The sequence below is a fragment of the Neoarius graeffei genome, chromosome 23, assembly GCF_027579695.1.
Source record: "Neoarius graeffei isolate fNeoGra1 chromosome 23, fNeoGra1.pri, whole genome shotgun sequence".
Lineage (NCBI taxonomy): Eukaryota > Metazoa > Chordata > Actinopteri > Siluriformes > Ariidae > Neoarius > Neoarius graeffei.
This window is the reverse complement of record NC_083591.1, coordinates 3,766,955-3,782,016: the sequence shown is the minus strand read 5'-3', so window position 1 is coordinate 3,782,016 and position 15,062 is coordinate 3,766,955. Positions and strand designations below refer to the sequence as shown.

General features: G+C 41.9%; 1 protein-coding gene across 2 annotated transcripts in view; it reads right to left on the bottom strand.

The window, feature by feature from the left end:
• Positions 1-2,452: 2,452 nt before the first annotated feature.
• Positions 2,453-15,062, bottom strand: part of cdh6 (cadherin 6) — a 46,481-nt gene continuing 33,871 nt past the window's right edge. For both annotated transcript variants that reach the window (XM_060905604.1, XM_060905605.1), the window contains exons 8-12: positions 9,668-9,804; positions 8,211-8,332; positions 7,071-7,188; positions 6,650-6,901; positions 2,453-4,518 (exon numbers count right to left, since the gene is read on the bottom strand). In XM_060905604.1, the coding sequence (XP_060761587.1) occupies positions 4,010-4,518; positions 6,650-6,901; positions 7,071-7,188; positions 8,211-8,332; positions 9,668-9,804 (1,138 nt within the window). In that variant the 3' untranslated portion in view covers positions 2,453-4,009. The remainder of the gene's footprint in view (positions 4,519-6,649; positions 6,902-7,070; positions 7,189-8,210; positions 8,333-9,667; positions 9,805-15,062) is intronic.

Genomic DNA, 15,062 nt, shown 5'->3' with positions numbered 1-15,062 from the left:
CAGATGGGTTTAACCGGCTCTGGAGGACACACATCACTCAACTGTAGTTAATAGTTGACATTTCCCAGTATAATTTCCCAACATTCTCTTTCCTTTCAGAGAACTCTTTTCCCTGATATATTATTTCGCCAAAAGTTTGCGCACACCTGACCGTCGCTTCTGATGTCATAATGTGCTTGTTGGACATCCCATTCTAGATAATAAGCTCCATCCTTCTGGAAGGCTTTCCACTCGATTTTGGGGCGTGGCTCTGTGGATTTCTGTTCATTCAGCTACAAGAGCATGAATGAGGTCAGATACTCATGTTGTATGAGGAGGTCTGGGGTGCAGATCATCCCAGTGGGATTGAACACTCGAGTTCTTCCACTCCAACCTTAACGCACACACACCACGTCTTCATGGAGCTCGCTTTGTTCAATTTTGCGGCAACAGTTTGGCGAAGGTCCGTGTATGGGTGTGACAGTCAGGTGTGTACAAACTTTTGGTCATAGGGTATCATCTTACCGCTGAGGTTGAAGCTGAAAGAGGATGGTTTTGCATTTTAATATTATATACAATAGCGGTCTGCTTTTTTGATTTTTTTTTTTAACCAAGCACACTAAGTATGCTAACAGATGAATAACACTAGCCGCTAATTTCCTGGCTGAACAAAAGATATTACTCTGAATGTTTATATTAATGCACTCGCTAATACTTTTCTGTAGTAAAAGCTCGTTCACAGGGACTTGTAGGACAGATGCGCCACATAAGCTGATTACAGAAACGTGTAATTGTTTACACAGTGAGTGAAGCTTACTGTAGGGAGATATTTATATAATATTTATGGAAGGAGTCTCCAGTGTCAGAACTGAGATTTTTTTTTTGTGTGTGGTTTCTTGGTGACTTGAAAAGCTGTTTTTTTTATTAACTTTGAGAGACAGAGAGAGAGAGAGGTTGGTGAAAGAATGACTGTTTATAGCTGCTATAATATAAGAGAGAACAAGAACTAACTTCTTTCATGCACATTAAAAATAACTATAAACGGATAAAAGGTATGATGTGTCATTTATTAGTACATACAACATGTTCTGAAGTGGTTTATTTCTCTTATACCACAGCAATTTAGTAACCATTAAAATTTTATATTGTATACATATCCATATACAGTACTGTGCAAAAGTTTTAGGCCCCCTATTGTTTTTTTTCATATAAACTTTGCTATAGATTTCTATTTTATGACTTCTACATTATCGAGTCAAAACATTACAAAAACATTTTAGAGTTCCAAACGTTCTTTTTTTTTTCCAGCACAAAATTAAACATTACAGAAAAAAAAAGTTTGTATCTCATTCATTCATTTCATTATCTGTAGCCGCTTTATCCTGTTCTACAGGGTCGCAGGCGAGCTGGATCCTATCCCAGCTGACTACGGGCGAAAGGCGGGGTACACCCTGGACAAGTCGCCAGGTCATCACAGGGCTGACACATAGACACAGACAACCATTCACACTCACATTCACACCTACGCTCAATTTAGAGTCACCAGTTAACCTAACCTGCATGTCTTTGGACTGTGGGGGAAACCGGAACACCCGGAGGAAACCCACGCGGACACGGGGAGAACATGCAAACTCCGTACAGAAAGGCCCTCGCCGGCCACGGGGCTCGAACCCGGACCTTCTTGCTGTGAGGCGACAGCGCTAACCACTACACCACCGTGCCGCCCCTAAAGTTTGTATCTGAGCAGCATATTCCATTATAAGAGAGCACTTTTCAGATGAAAAATGAAACCATAATGAAGGCTGCTGGGTTTTGGTGTAAAATGAAGAAGTGAGTATGACAGTCAAAGTGTCCGAAGAACCGTGGCTGGTTCTGGAAGATGCTCAGTAAAACCTACAGATCATTTCCACATAAAACTGCACTCACTGGACCTCAGACGGAGATTTTTTTAAAGCAAAAGAAATTTTGTCTCACACCAAATACTGTTTCATTTACCATGGCTGATTACTGTTTATAGTATTTTTAAAAGTTTCATAATTTTTGAGCCATTTTTGGTCGACAGCATTTCTTTCCACGCGCCTCAGACTTTTGCACAGGACTGTACATATATTAAAGAATGGCACATCATGCTTTTTATCCCTTTATTGTTACCTTTTATGTTGTGGAATACCCACAGAACAAGTTAATTCTGCACATAAGACATTCTGTTTCAAAATTTCAGTCCTGAACATAATGTGCGAACAGTTCGCTCAAGTGGAAGATGATTGCCTCACTTTGTTGCAGCTGCTAAATCATCAGACGGCAGCTCACACAGCCCGTGACCTGAAGGTTTAAAAATCCCAGGACTGCCACAAAGCCAGTGTTTGAGTGTTGAGAGAATCATTAACCCTCAACTGCTCAGGTTTGTGCCTGGGTTCTCGTAAGCAGTCCTTCCTCACTTCTGTATAAAGGCGTCTGTCAAAAGAATAAACGATTATCTTCTGTAAAAGAGAACATTTATTGTAATAAGAGGAGTCTGTACATCATATGAACTGCATTGAGTTTCCACACCTCCAAAAACACATTTAAAACAGCAAGGTTGGGTCGGGTGTACGTCTTTCAAGAATATTTAGTCGTGTTATGTAATATAAATATTTGGTACAAAATATCACAAAGCAAAGTAGTACATGGACATCATCTACTCTTCCGGAAAAACACTGCGACGATGCACTGTTTCATAAAACCACATTTTTTTTTTCAACAACATGAGTTAGCATCACCTTTATTTTACAGTATATCACTGACAAAGCACGGGAATATTGCAGGTGAACTCTGCGCACCTAAACCACAAATATTTACCCGCTGCTTGGAAGCTGACTACAATCATATGTATATTCTTTAAAAAATAACCTCTTTTCATCCCCTCGATAACGGAGGCAGCGAATGCAATTCCAGACTCATTTTTGTTGCTGGCGCAGAGGGCAAAAATATAAGGGTGGTGATTTATTTTAACATCCCAGTCATAACTCAACATCGGACCGCTGCGATTATCATTCATAGAGGGGATGAATCATCGGGTTTTTTTTTTTTTTTTAATATTACTAACAAAAACAGCACAGAAGAGGAGAGGAACAGTACAGGGATGTGGTTATTAGCACGCATAGCACAGGCGTGAGTAATACTCATCGATTCGAATGTTTGAAAAAGGACAGATTGATATTTGCCAATTTTCTTCTTAAAAAATAAAACTCTTGGAAATGAACGCATGTAATTTTTTGTTTAGCACGAGGTGATTTTTGTAAATAGGCTCCTCGTGTAAAGGAATGTAAGATGGTGGGATGGAGTTGAGATGTGTGCCAAAACGCAAGTCACATTTTCCTGCCTATGAGCGAGTAGATAATTGGAAGCTTCTGGCATTTTCTCCAGGAGATGATGAAAACGGGTGCCAATCATGAAAACACCTTTTACCTGACCCAAATTTCTGAAGCACCGTTTCTGCTTGGAAAGTACTGACAGATGTACACACATCAAAAGTAATACTGAAAAATAAAAAATAAAAAGTATACAGAAAATGGATGCCCAGCTAATCAGAGCTCCGGATCGTTAACGCCTGCTGATGTAGATGACGCTGGAGTGGAGTGTGAGCTGCCGTTTTTCCATTTTAGCTTCACGCTCCGCAGACACGTCGTTTGAAAGTTTGGTCCTTCGTAACCCTGTTGGCTTTTCGCACTGAGATGTTTCTCAGGAAGGAGTCCAGAAACGATCCGTATTCCACGCCCTTCCTATTTCAGTAATGTCAGTTTTCACGTGGGATTATCCGAATAATATGCCTCGCCGTGACAACCTTCATTCCAAAGAGCTGCGTAAGTCAACAAGTTACCGTACGTCACGACTCCATGTTTTAAAGCTGTGCAGGAAATCAGCATCCGTGAGACGTCTTCCTGTCTGCTGGATCGAGTTGGGACAAAGGAGAAGGGCACTTTGTAAGAATTCCACTTTGTAAGAAACACAACGCTTTGTAAGAATTCCACTTTAAGGAAGCTGAGACGTGTTAGGAGTCCCATTCGCTCTCTTCGGCCCCGTACATATCAGCTAGCTTTCTGAAGCGCGGCCCCCACTCGTTCAGGTAGCTGTAGTCGTGCGGTGATTCGGACGATCCCGAGCCGAGCGAGCTGAGCGAATCGGCGACCGAGCCTTCGCCCTCGTAGGCGTAGGTGGCTAGAGAGTCGTAGGGCGGTGCTGTGGGGCTGCTGTCGTGCTCCTGGACGCGCTGCGTGATGAAGTTCCTTACGTCTGAGTTGTCTCGGGATGTCACGGCTGTCCGGCGCAGAGGAGGTGGCGGGTACTGTGGGTCAGATGGCACGACGTCGCGTCTCAGTTTGCTGCTTTCCTCAATGACCTCCGGGTGGCGCAGAGCTCCAATGTCAAATGCCTGAGTGTCCTCCTCGCCGCCGCCCTCGTCGTTATAGCTCACCACGTTGTCCCTGACGTCCTCTTTGGAGATGATCAGGGGTTCTTTCTTCTTCTGGCGCTTCAGAGCAGCAAACAGCACGACGATCACTGAAGAGAGAGAGAAAAAAAGGAAAACACACACACTCAGAGTGAGTGGGATGGCTAATCGACAAGTCACAAAGAGGCGATGTACATTAACGTAGCAGCGTTAGTCAATTCAGTCTTTGACTGATGTGGACTTTCAATCTTTTTTTTTTTTTTGCAAATACAAAACTGTTCTATTAACTCAGGATGAGTACATAAAACAGCCTTGGATACAGATTTGAAGGCTGAAGGATACAAACAGCATGACTGAAGTAAAAAAGAAAAACAGTTTGAGTTGAGAGTAGATTAAATCGTTGCCCAGGAACAAGAACAATAAAACTCTTGGCGTGTGGATGATAAGGTGTCACATATACAACAGAGCAACAGCTCGTGGCACACGGGGAAGATCTGGGTGATGCAAACACATGCGCCAAATCGTCTTTTGTAAATCCACTCCGGTTTGATATTTATTAAATATCACTGAAAATTCATACCACTGAAGCAAATCTGAAGTCTGACATACTTTTCTCTTTAGAAAAAAACAAAAAACAAACCAGGATTAATTCGAACAGGATTTGAAATCTATGCTTTGTCTGATCGCCTGATTGAAAGTCTAACAGTGTCGCCGCGTTTATCAGTCCGGGGTGTTTAAGCGCATCCGGGTGTTTTTTTTTTTTTTACGTGCTTTGCTTTACTTTGCATTCTGATCGTACGTGCACGTTTCAGACCACCGGAGTAGTAATTAATGTAATGCTGGAGCAGACAAAGGCTTGGGCTGACAGGCGGAGAGATGCGAGCATGACGGAGAGAGCGCGGTCTCCCTGACAGTGATCCTGAAGGATGAGTGCTTCGTAACAGCATGGACAGGAGGATAGACGGATGGGGCGAGTGATGATCAGACTGCTAAAACCGCAGAAACAGAATGCCTCTGCTGGACTTCGTCCCTGAGGACGAAGCAGTAATTCGACTGGAGACTTCGGGAGGGAATTCAGTAATGTTGGATTATCACGGCGTTAGCGCATCACATCCATACAATCCATCAAAAGCCGCAGTCACCTTGGTCGCCTTGGTTACATAAACAGTGTATGTCAAATAATATCACGGCCATCACGTTTGTATCTCACGGATTTAACCTCAAAGGAGATGATTAAGGTGCCAGACGTGTTGCTCTATTTTTACATCCAAAGATCAGAATGACCTCCCAGGAAGTGTGTTAACTGACTCTTGATTAGTTATTTAATTAGTCAATGTTCAGCATGCGCATGCTAACAACATGTGTTTGGATGACTCACTTCTGCAGTCATTAAAAAAAAAAGTATTAGCTGCTTTAAATCTGTTTCTTTTCAAATCTGTACTTTGAACACAGGAATTGTTTTCATGTTCAGTTTTATTTTTTAATCTATGTTTACTTATTTCTGTAATGGAGGAGTTCATGGATAGGGACGGGAAAATACTGAGGAAAAGAAAAGATGCAGTGTGATTTCTGGACACACACCCACCTTTCCATTTATAATCTTTGAACCACGCCCAGTCAGAGTCGTACTCATTTGCCTACAGGGACTCTACCGGCATTCTTCCACTGCGACGTATAGACGAGTGGGTGTGCTCCGATCACTACTGTAGTTGCTTGTGGGCGTGGCCTGGTAGTAGCCACAAGTTTTACCCTTACACGTTACATCCTCAGCTTCGTTTTCAGATTAGATTATCAAAACTAACTACTAGCTATGGACACTGAGCGAATGCACCAACAATCTCTGCTTCCTCCTTCCAAGCCTTATTTTTTCTTCGTAATATCTCGATGCACATGTAATCGGAGGTTGTACGACCAGAACAGATGAAATCAAGGTTTAAAGGGTTATTAAATAAAGGAAGGAATGAAAGTGATAAGCAGGGAGCTGGAAAAACGTTAGACTGCAGGAAGTATTTGAGACAACTGAAAAGTCCGTGTATGAGCGCGGGGTCATTCTAGAACAGACCACACCCATCAGGATAAAACATCATAAGATAAAAGTGACGTTTTTGTTGATTTACCGTACAGTGGTGCCTAAATCTAAGCAGAATGACGAAACTGAAGCATGCTACTAAAAACAAAGCCACCTTTTTCCCTCTTATTTGTCACCACTTTTTTTTTTTTGAGTTTCCATGTGATACTTACAGAGCAGGATGAGTACGCAGAGTAGAATAGCCACCAGCGCTCCGGTGCTGAGTCCGGCCGTGCCGCTCAGAGCCTCGGCGTTACACATCTCCATGTTTCCGTTTCGGTCGCAGGTACACACGCGCACCGTCAGCGTACCTGTGCTGCTCATCATGGGGATATCGCCGTCTGTAATCAGCACGGCAACCAGGTGCGTGTTTTGCTGCGCCTGCCGGAAACCTGATCGTCGTGTGTAGATACCGGCAGTGTTGTCTGTGGAAAACAAGGACGAGCGCTCAGCTACGGATACGCTCATACGAGATTATGAGTGCTGCATGAGCGGGTGTAAATCTGCAAAAAGCCCAGGATTGGAGCAGATTCTGATTGCACTCAACTTCCTGACACTGCAGTCATAAAGGGAAAAGGAAAGGAAATAACTCACCTCCGTTGTCTCGCACTGAGAAGTTGGCCTTCACCGAGCTCTCCGGTGCCAGCGAGAAGGAGAAGTGGTGGCCGCCTGACGGCTCGTCCTGATCCACCGCCGTGATCGTTTGGATTTTCTGAAACACAATAAAGAGCGGTAATTGAAAAATTGTTTCTACAAAAGGAACCACACACACACACGCGCACACACACACACACACAATGACTTGCTGACTTCAGTTAAATGGAAAACAATGGCTGAATTGTCCTTAATGGCTATTGTGTAATTTGTACTAATTAGTGTTGCATATACAAATCAATTACATTAGCGTTTCAATGAGCCGTGGTGTTTGTTTTCTACAAATCATTTTTAATCAGATTTGTAGATGCAGTAAAATATTTTATAATGTCTTTTCCTTCCTGTGTCTGTCCTTCTTCATTGCGCACACACACACACACACACACACACTGGAGAGCTCTCATTGGACGTGAGGATAGCTATCGGCTCAGCAACTGAGCCTGGAGTTGTCTTGTGTGGTTAGCAAGGGCAACTTGAGGTTAAATGCCCTCGTTCAAGGACACATCTAAAATTTAATCAGCAATCCTCTGGTGCTTAGTGAGTTTCTGCCTGTCGGGCATAGCAACCAGCCGGACTCTTCACCTTCCTGCCCTTCGGTGGCTCCCAATCAGCTTTTCATTATACACTAGTCAAACGTATGACTCACTGTTCACGAGCGTAATCCTGATTCACTTTCTAAAAGACTCCCGAACGTTAGACGTGCCGAGTCGCTATCTCTAAGAGAATAGATAAGCTGGAGGGTGTTTCAGAGTCGGGCGTCGCCCGGTGGTGGGCGGATCAGTGACCTGTGTGATGATGGACAGCAAGGAAAGAGTGTGGAAAGGTAGTTATTATAAAGCGCCTGTGATAAGTGACAGCACCTGTCATCCGCCGCGACACTTAATCTCATCAAGCATGACAGAAGAAGGTCTCGACGTCTAATCCGCCAGGGCGAAAGACTCGCCACAGATCCCTATCTCCATCCAGAGGTCGCACTGTGTTCAACAAACCACACTCGTCTTGTAGCTTCTTATCTCTAAATTGACATGGTGGCCCCCGGTAAGAAATGTTAACATCTGTTAAAAAAAAAGGGGGCTTTACCTGACCGGATTTAGCGTTTTCACACACGAAGATCTCGTAGAAGGAGGCCAGCGCCGGCGGGTTATCGTTCACATCCAGGACACGGATGTAGACAAGCACTTGACTCATCTGCTGGTGGTTATCTGAGGAAGAATAAACACACACACACACACAAAAGGTCCACTTAAAAGCAGCATGAAAGAGAGAAAGCGATTATTTATTCAAGTTAACAGCAGACACATATTCATAATGAGTAATTATATTTACTGGGTTACATTTCTGTCAAGCAGAGCCCATTTTTTCAACATTAACATGACACTAATGAATATTTTGCCATAATGAGCTTCAGTTAACTCATATCTAACCAGTTAATCTAATAAGTATGGAATAAAACACTCTGTGTTTTGCTCCTCTAAGAAAATAATCCATCAACGATAGGATGGAATAATGAAGACGAATTACTGCTCGTGTAAACTCCTCTGTCCTGGAGAGGTCAGAAAACTTACTTCCAACTTTATCGCTGATACTGGAGACTCTTTTCCGAAAGTGTGACTTAAACACATTTCTCCTTATAAAAAATAAGTATTTTTAATTTGTTTTTAATATGATTTTTTTTTTTTACCCGCACTACAGTCAGGAAATTAATCAACAATCAGAATCAGGGTTCTAACAGCACTGAATAATGATGACTGAGTAAACTCTAGTAGGATAATTCATAAACTAAAGTAATAAGATTAGCATTAGGGAGACTGCAGTAAATTATATGATACACTACTGTTCAAAAGTTTGGGGTCACTTTGAAATGTCCTTATTTTTGAAAGAAAAGCACTGTTCTTTTCAATGAAGATCACTTTAAACTAATCAGAAATACACTCTACACTCTGGTGCAATATCTCCATAGGTGTATAGAGGCCCATTTCCAGCAACTCTCACTCCAGTGTTCTAATGGTACAATGTGTTTGCTCATTGCCTCAGAAGGCTAATGGATGATTAGAAAACCCTTGTACAATCATGTTAGCACAGCTGAAAACAGTTGAGCTCTTTAGAGAAGCTATAAAACTGACCTTCCTTTGAGCAGATTGAGTTTCTGGAGCATCACATTTGTGGGGTCGATTAAATGCTCAAAATGGCCAGAAAAATGTCTTGACTATATTTTCTATTCATTTTACAACTTATGGTGGGAAATAAAAGTGTGACTTTTCATGGAAAACACAAAATTGTCTGGGTGACCCCAAACTTTTGAATGGTAGTGTATATGAGTGACACATGACACGACCTCCAGATGTCTCTTTTTGTGCTCTGACACTTTTTATAGTGCCATTCTGGATGATGTTATCCAAAAGCTCTGCATTTTGTTTTGTGTAAGGCTCTGACAAGAAGCCAGAATTCTCGCTACGCCCTTACGTCTCCCGTTTCTCATTTTCAGTCTAATGTCAGTGTGATATTTTGACAGATGAAAATGTGTGTGCATGACTTACTGAACTCGGTTGCAATCACAGAAATATTGTGCCACGCAAGGTCTTCTCGGTCAAGAGGCTTCTGCAGGAATATAGACCCATTCCCGGCGTGCACGTTAAATATCCGGTCCGCGTTTGTGTGCCGATCAATTGTGTACCTGGAAATGACACCATCCTCTGAATCAATACTCCTTAGCGAAGAGCGCTGTTGCTGTGGCACTGCATACTGAACGAAGAATAATGCTTCCTGTAAGGTAACTTCACGTTTGCTGCTAAACATGGGCTGCTGCCAGGAGAACACGGGAATGGGTGACAGCTTCGAGAAGCAGAACTGATTACATCCACTGAGCCTGAAGGCCGCTTGTGGCCCATGCGCATTTGTTCTCGGTTCAGTGGGAGCTTGCAATATTGCTCTTTCAGACGCAATCATTCAGAGGGATCGCTCCATTTGCTAATTATCCTCCTGATGTTTGGCAAGCCCATGTTGCCCCATCACGATGCCCTGGATATCTGATAATTACCTGCCCTGAAGTCCTGCTCCCTGTTCACTGCCCAGGCTCTTTAATTGCACTTCTTTCTCTTCAGTCTTATTTACCTCCATCTCCAGGGGGGAGCAAATAAAGGAGCCATTTATTGTAGAGGCGAATATCTTCATTTATTTTCATAATGGAAGCTTATTACGATTAATTCAATACGAAGTCACAATCAGGGGATGTTTCAAATTAAAAGAGGGCACAATGCAGATATGTTCGGCCTCCGCTCGTATTCAAAGCATATAAAAGCAAAGCCCTGCAGGTGAAGGTCATTTAGATCGATGGGGACAGACGTTTCAGAATCTCACACACTTGCATGGAGCCTTTTGTGCATGTGGATAAATTGAATATAAAAAAAAGAAAGAAAGAAGTCTCTCTGACAGAGGAACTTTGGAGAAAAACATGGGAATTCAGCCTGCCCACACAAGGTGGTGATGTTATTATCATTATCATCATCATTGTTATTATTATTATCATTATAATTATTATTTGGTAACGAAAAAATAGCCTATTATAATAGAAATACAGCTCAAAAGGAAATTTTTTTAAAATCCAGCTGAACACAGATGTTTACTTTAGCGCGTACAACTCCACCTGATTTCACTAATTAGGCTTCTTCATTATCTAGAGAGAGCGAGCTAATTACTGAAATCAGGTGCTTCTGTACAGGGAAGGAGGAGGGATGTGGTGCAAAATGTTCACTGTATAATAACCTAGTCTAAAAATATCATGGTTTCTGTGTATCGGTGATATTAATCGAATATTTATAAACACACAAGCTGGTGGTGAAATCTCTGCACAACTTTATATGGTATATGTACATCTCATCTCATTATCTCTAGCCGCTTTATCCTGTTCTACAGGGTCGCAGGCGAGCTGGAGCCTATCCCAGCTGACTACGGGCGAAAGGCGGGGTACACCCTGGACAAGTCGCCAGGTCATCACAGGGCTGACACATAGACACAGACAACCATTCACACTCACATTCACACCTACGGTCAATTTAGAGTCACCAGTTAACCTAACCTGCATGTCTTTGGACTGTGGGGGAAACCGGAGCACCCGGAGGAAACCCACGCGGACACGGGGAGAACATGCAAACTCCGCACAGAAAGGCCCTCGCCGGCCACAGGGCTCAAACCCGGACCTTCTTGCTGTGAGGCGACAGCGCTAACCACTACACCACCGTGCCGCTGTATGTGTATATATATATATACTGTATATATATATATATATATGGGTCTGTCTCAGGAACTGGGTACTGTGGGGGTCCCCCACTAAATATACTCACAGTCAATAAACTATCCGGTTTTGAATGGTGATGTTGGTTTTAATTTGAAATAAAATGATGAAAGAAATAATACAGATAAAACTAAATCTTTGATGTGAATACTCTATTCAGAATTTGGCAAAAATTCTGCAGATTTGTGGAAAAATGGCGGCTTGATCTGGGACATGATAAATGGTCGACTACATCGCGTTCCCTTAAAAAGGTTGTCGTCCACTGAAAAGTCTACAGTTATCACTAATTGTATTTTAAGTTGTAACTTTATACAGCTAAGGATCGGTGCGCCCACAGAATAATCATAACCGTAATAAAACATCATGCAAAATATTTGATCACCGTCGTAACTCCATTTTCCGCAAACCCAAAACCAATACGATCGTGTGTTTTAATCTAAACGGAAAGCCTCAGGGTCGAGGTCACGACTAGAGGTCTGCGCGGGTCGGATTTTTCAGTCCCGCTCCCGCCCGCGCCCGCATTGTGCAGTCCCACTCCCTCCCGCACCCACAAAAAAATTATGATTTTCAGTCCCGCTCCCGCCTGCCATATTTTGTCTCGCTCCCGCCCGCAAATCCCGCATGATGCAGACGTTCACATTATTTCTCAGGAAAGTTCTTGTCTTGACACAGCGTGATGGGGCCCCACCCCCTACTTTGAGTGGATTTGAGCATAAATATCTACAGCTCATGTTTGTTATTGTTTACCTTGTTTCTGAATTCAGCATGTAGTATCTCTAATAATAATAATTAGTGCTGTCAAACAATTAAAATACTTAATCGCAAATCACACATTTTTATCACGAGAAACCATTGTAATTCTCTGATCAGCATAAAAAAGTGAATGGGCTTGCTTTGTACCAATGTTTTTTTTTTATTTTTTATTGCACAGCAGAGATAGTAAAAGAAATGAATTGTTTTACTGCTTGCGTTAGTCTACAACTTTAATCAGAGAGACAGGTTACACAGTGACGGTAGGCTTGACTCAATGCTATCCCAGAAATCCTTCCTGTAATATGCAAATTTGGCCGCCTCTGATTGGACAGCCAAATTTGCATATTACAGGAAGGATTTCTGGGATAGCATTGAGTCAAGCCTACCGTCACTGTGTAACCTGTCTCTCTGATTAAAGTTGTAGACTAACGCAACAAATAAATCAATTCACTCATGGTTCTCTTGCTAGCTGGGTGTGAACTGCGAGTCATTAGAGTGATCAATGACAAGTTTAAGATGCCATTTCTCACTCAATCTGACTTTCTCTGCAAATTTAGGCATCTTAAGATGTTTTTATTAATGCCAAATAAAATATCCAGCATAAATTATATATGGTAGACATAAATTAATAATTTATAAATTTTATTTCAAGCACATTTTTAGTTAGCGGGACTGCAGCTTATCACCGCTCGCGCCCGCAATGAGCTTTCAAAATTTGTCCCGCACTGCTTTGCGGCGGGTCCCGCGGGACTCCCGCGGGAGTGCTGGGCTCTAGTCACGACCTCACCAAAAGTAGTAACTTAAAATCACTACGCCGTATAAACATTTAGTTATAAATCTGCGATTTTGTTTTTTTTTTAAATGAAAGCTGAAAGTTAGGTATAGAATATGTTTCTTACAGAATATGTTACGATGGTAGCTGGTCTTGTATGAATTTCTGAGCTATAAAATGAGTTGTGGTCTATTTTTTACCGTAGCGTGTTATTTGTGTGCGGGGAAGGACACACATTAACAATTTGCATGTGTAGAATGGAATTTTCCACTCCAACAGTTAGAAGTTGATCGTGCTTCCATTTGCGGTCTTTCTGTTACGCAAGTGATCTGTTCGGACGTTATCACTGAAAAGGCGAGTTTTGACAGTTTTATTTCGTTTTAGTCTTGCAGTATAAGGCAATAGAATGTTTCTTTTTCATCTTACTTTCATATTTCATAGTGTTTGCGTATTTTGGCCAATATTTTGCAACCGTGGTCAAATTAGATTGAACTTTTGATAGAATCTACGGCCAGTCATTTTGCCCCCCCCCCCCGTCCGGTAGTGATGTCCCGTTGCTCGCGCGACCTTCAGCCGGTACAGTCGCTGTTCTTTTACCACCGCCGTTATTCTCATCTTTCCGGTGTGTTCTTGATTTTTCCATTGTGTCCTATTTCGCCATATCAAATACCCAAAATGTATCATATTATTCATATTTAAGTGAATAATCAATTCAGTCATCATAACTTGGCATTTTTAACCCAAGCAATCAAAAAGAGGAAATTTATTCAATATTTTCACTCATCTGTGAAGGAGGGGCTTTAATTCTTCATGATGTAGTTATTTTATATGGAAATCAATTTTACAAAAGCATTTGAATTGTAATCAAATAAATTTTCACAGTGGAGGCCAGATAAAGCAAGATGCCATCTTTATTCTTATTAAACATGACAAAAGAAATATTGAGTGTTGGGTAAATGCAAAAAGAATAGTAAAATTAGAAAATTTATTTTTTGACCGTAATGTCCCAAATGAGAGACCAGTTTCTGAGACGGACCCATATATATATATATATATATATATATATATATATATATGTGTGTGTGTGTGTGTGTGTATATATATATATATATATATATATATATATATATATATGAGAGAGAGAGAGAGAGGGGATATTACATGGTGGTGCAAAGATATGAAGTTTATCTGTGAGTGGTGAATGTATATATCACGAGTGAGTGATGCGAACAAATGAAAATATTTTCAACACTTCATATCTTCGCGCCACCGTGTAATGTTCTTTATATTATATGGACACATCCACCAAAAAAAACCAAAAAAACCACAAGTTAATCAAACGCGTTTTAATTTTGAACTGGTTCGTCATTTTGACAACACGCATCTAGTCAGCAGGAAAACACTGGGAGTGACATCATCAGAATGAAATACTGGGCATTATTATACATACAGGACACTTTTTCGATGGAACAAAAACGTTCTATTCCCTTCTCACGGGTTTCATTCATTTGCTTCAGTAGCGTGCAATATTCTTCGTATATCGCTTATCCTACGTGTATTACGCCACTCTACGCAATGGAGAATGAGTGTTGAATATGGTTTACGATATTGCATGGTTGTCAAGACAACATGACGTCACACGTTGGAGATGTGAAACTTCCGAGTGATTGTGACAATTTGTAAACCAACATGGCTGCCAGGTTTGCTTCATTAAATACGGAAGATTTTGAGAGAATTATGAAAGAGAAAGACGTGCTGAACACCCGAAAGGAATGTGTATGGATAATAATAATAATAATTAAAGCCGCAAGCGGCCTCGACGGGCCCTCGCGCCAGCGGCCAAGGGGGGCGGGGGCATGCGTCCCCGCGAAATAACTTCCACAGCTTCTTCGGCAAGAGACATTACTCCCACAATGGCGACAAAGCACAGAATTGGACACATGGTAACAATAGGGTCTCGCACTGTACGGTGCTCGGGGGGCGCTATAGAGGCCCTGAGGCCCGCCTGGATCTGGGCTTCTGGTTCTCAGTAGCGGTGGCAGTCTAAGAAAAAGGAGCCAAATTTTGTGCGTAGTCGACCATGGCAAGCGCCCCAATAAGGGTCTTGTAAAGAGTT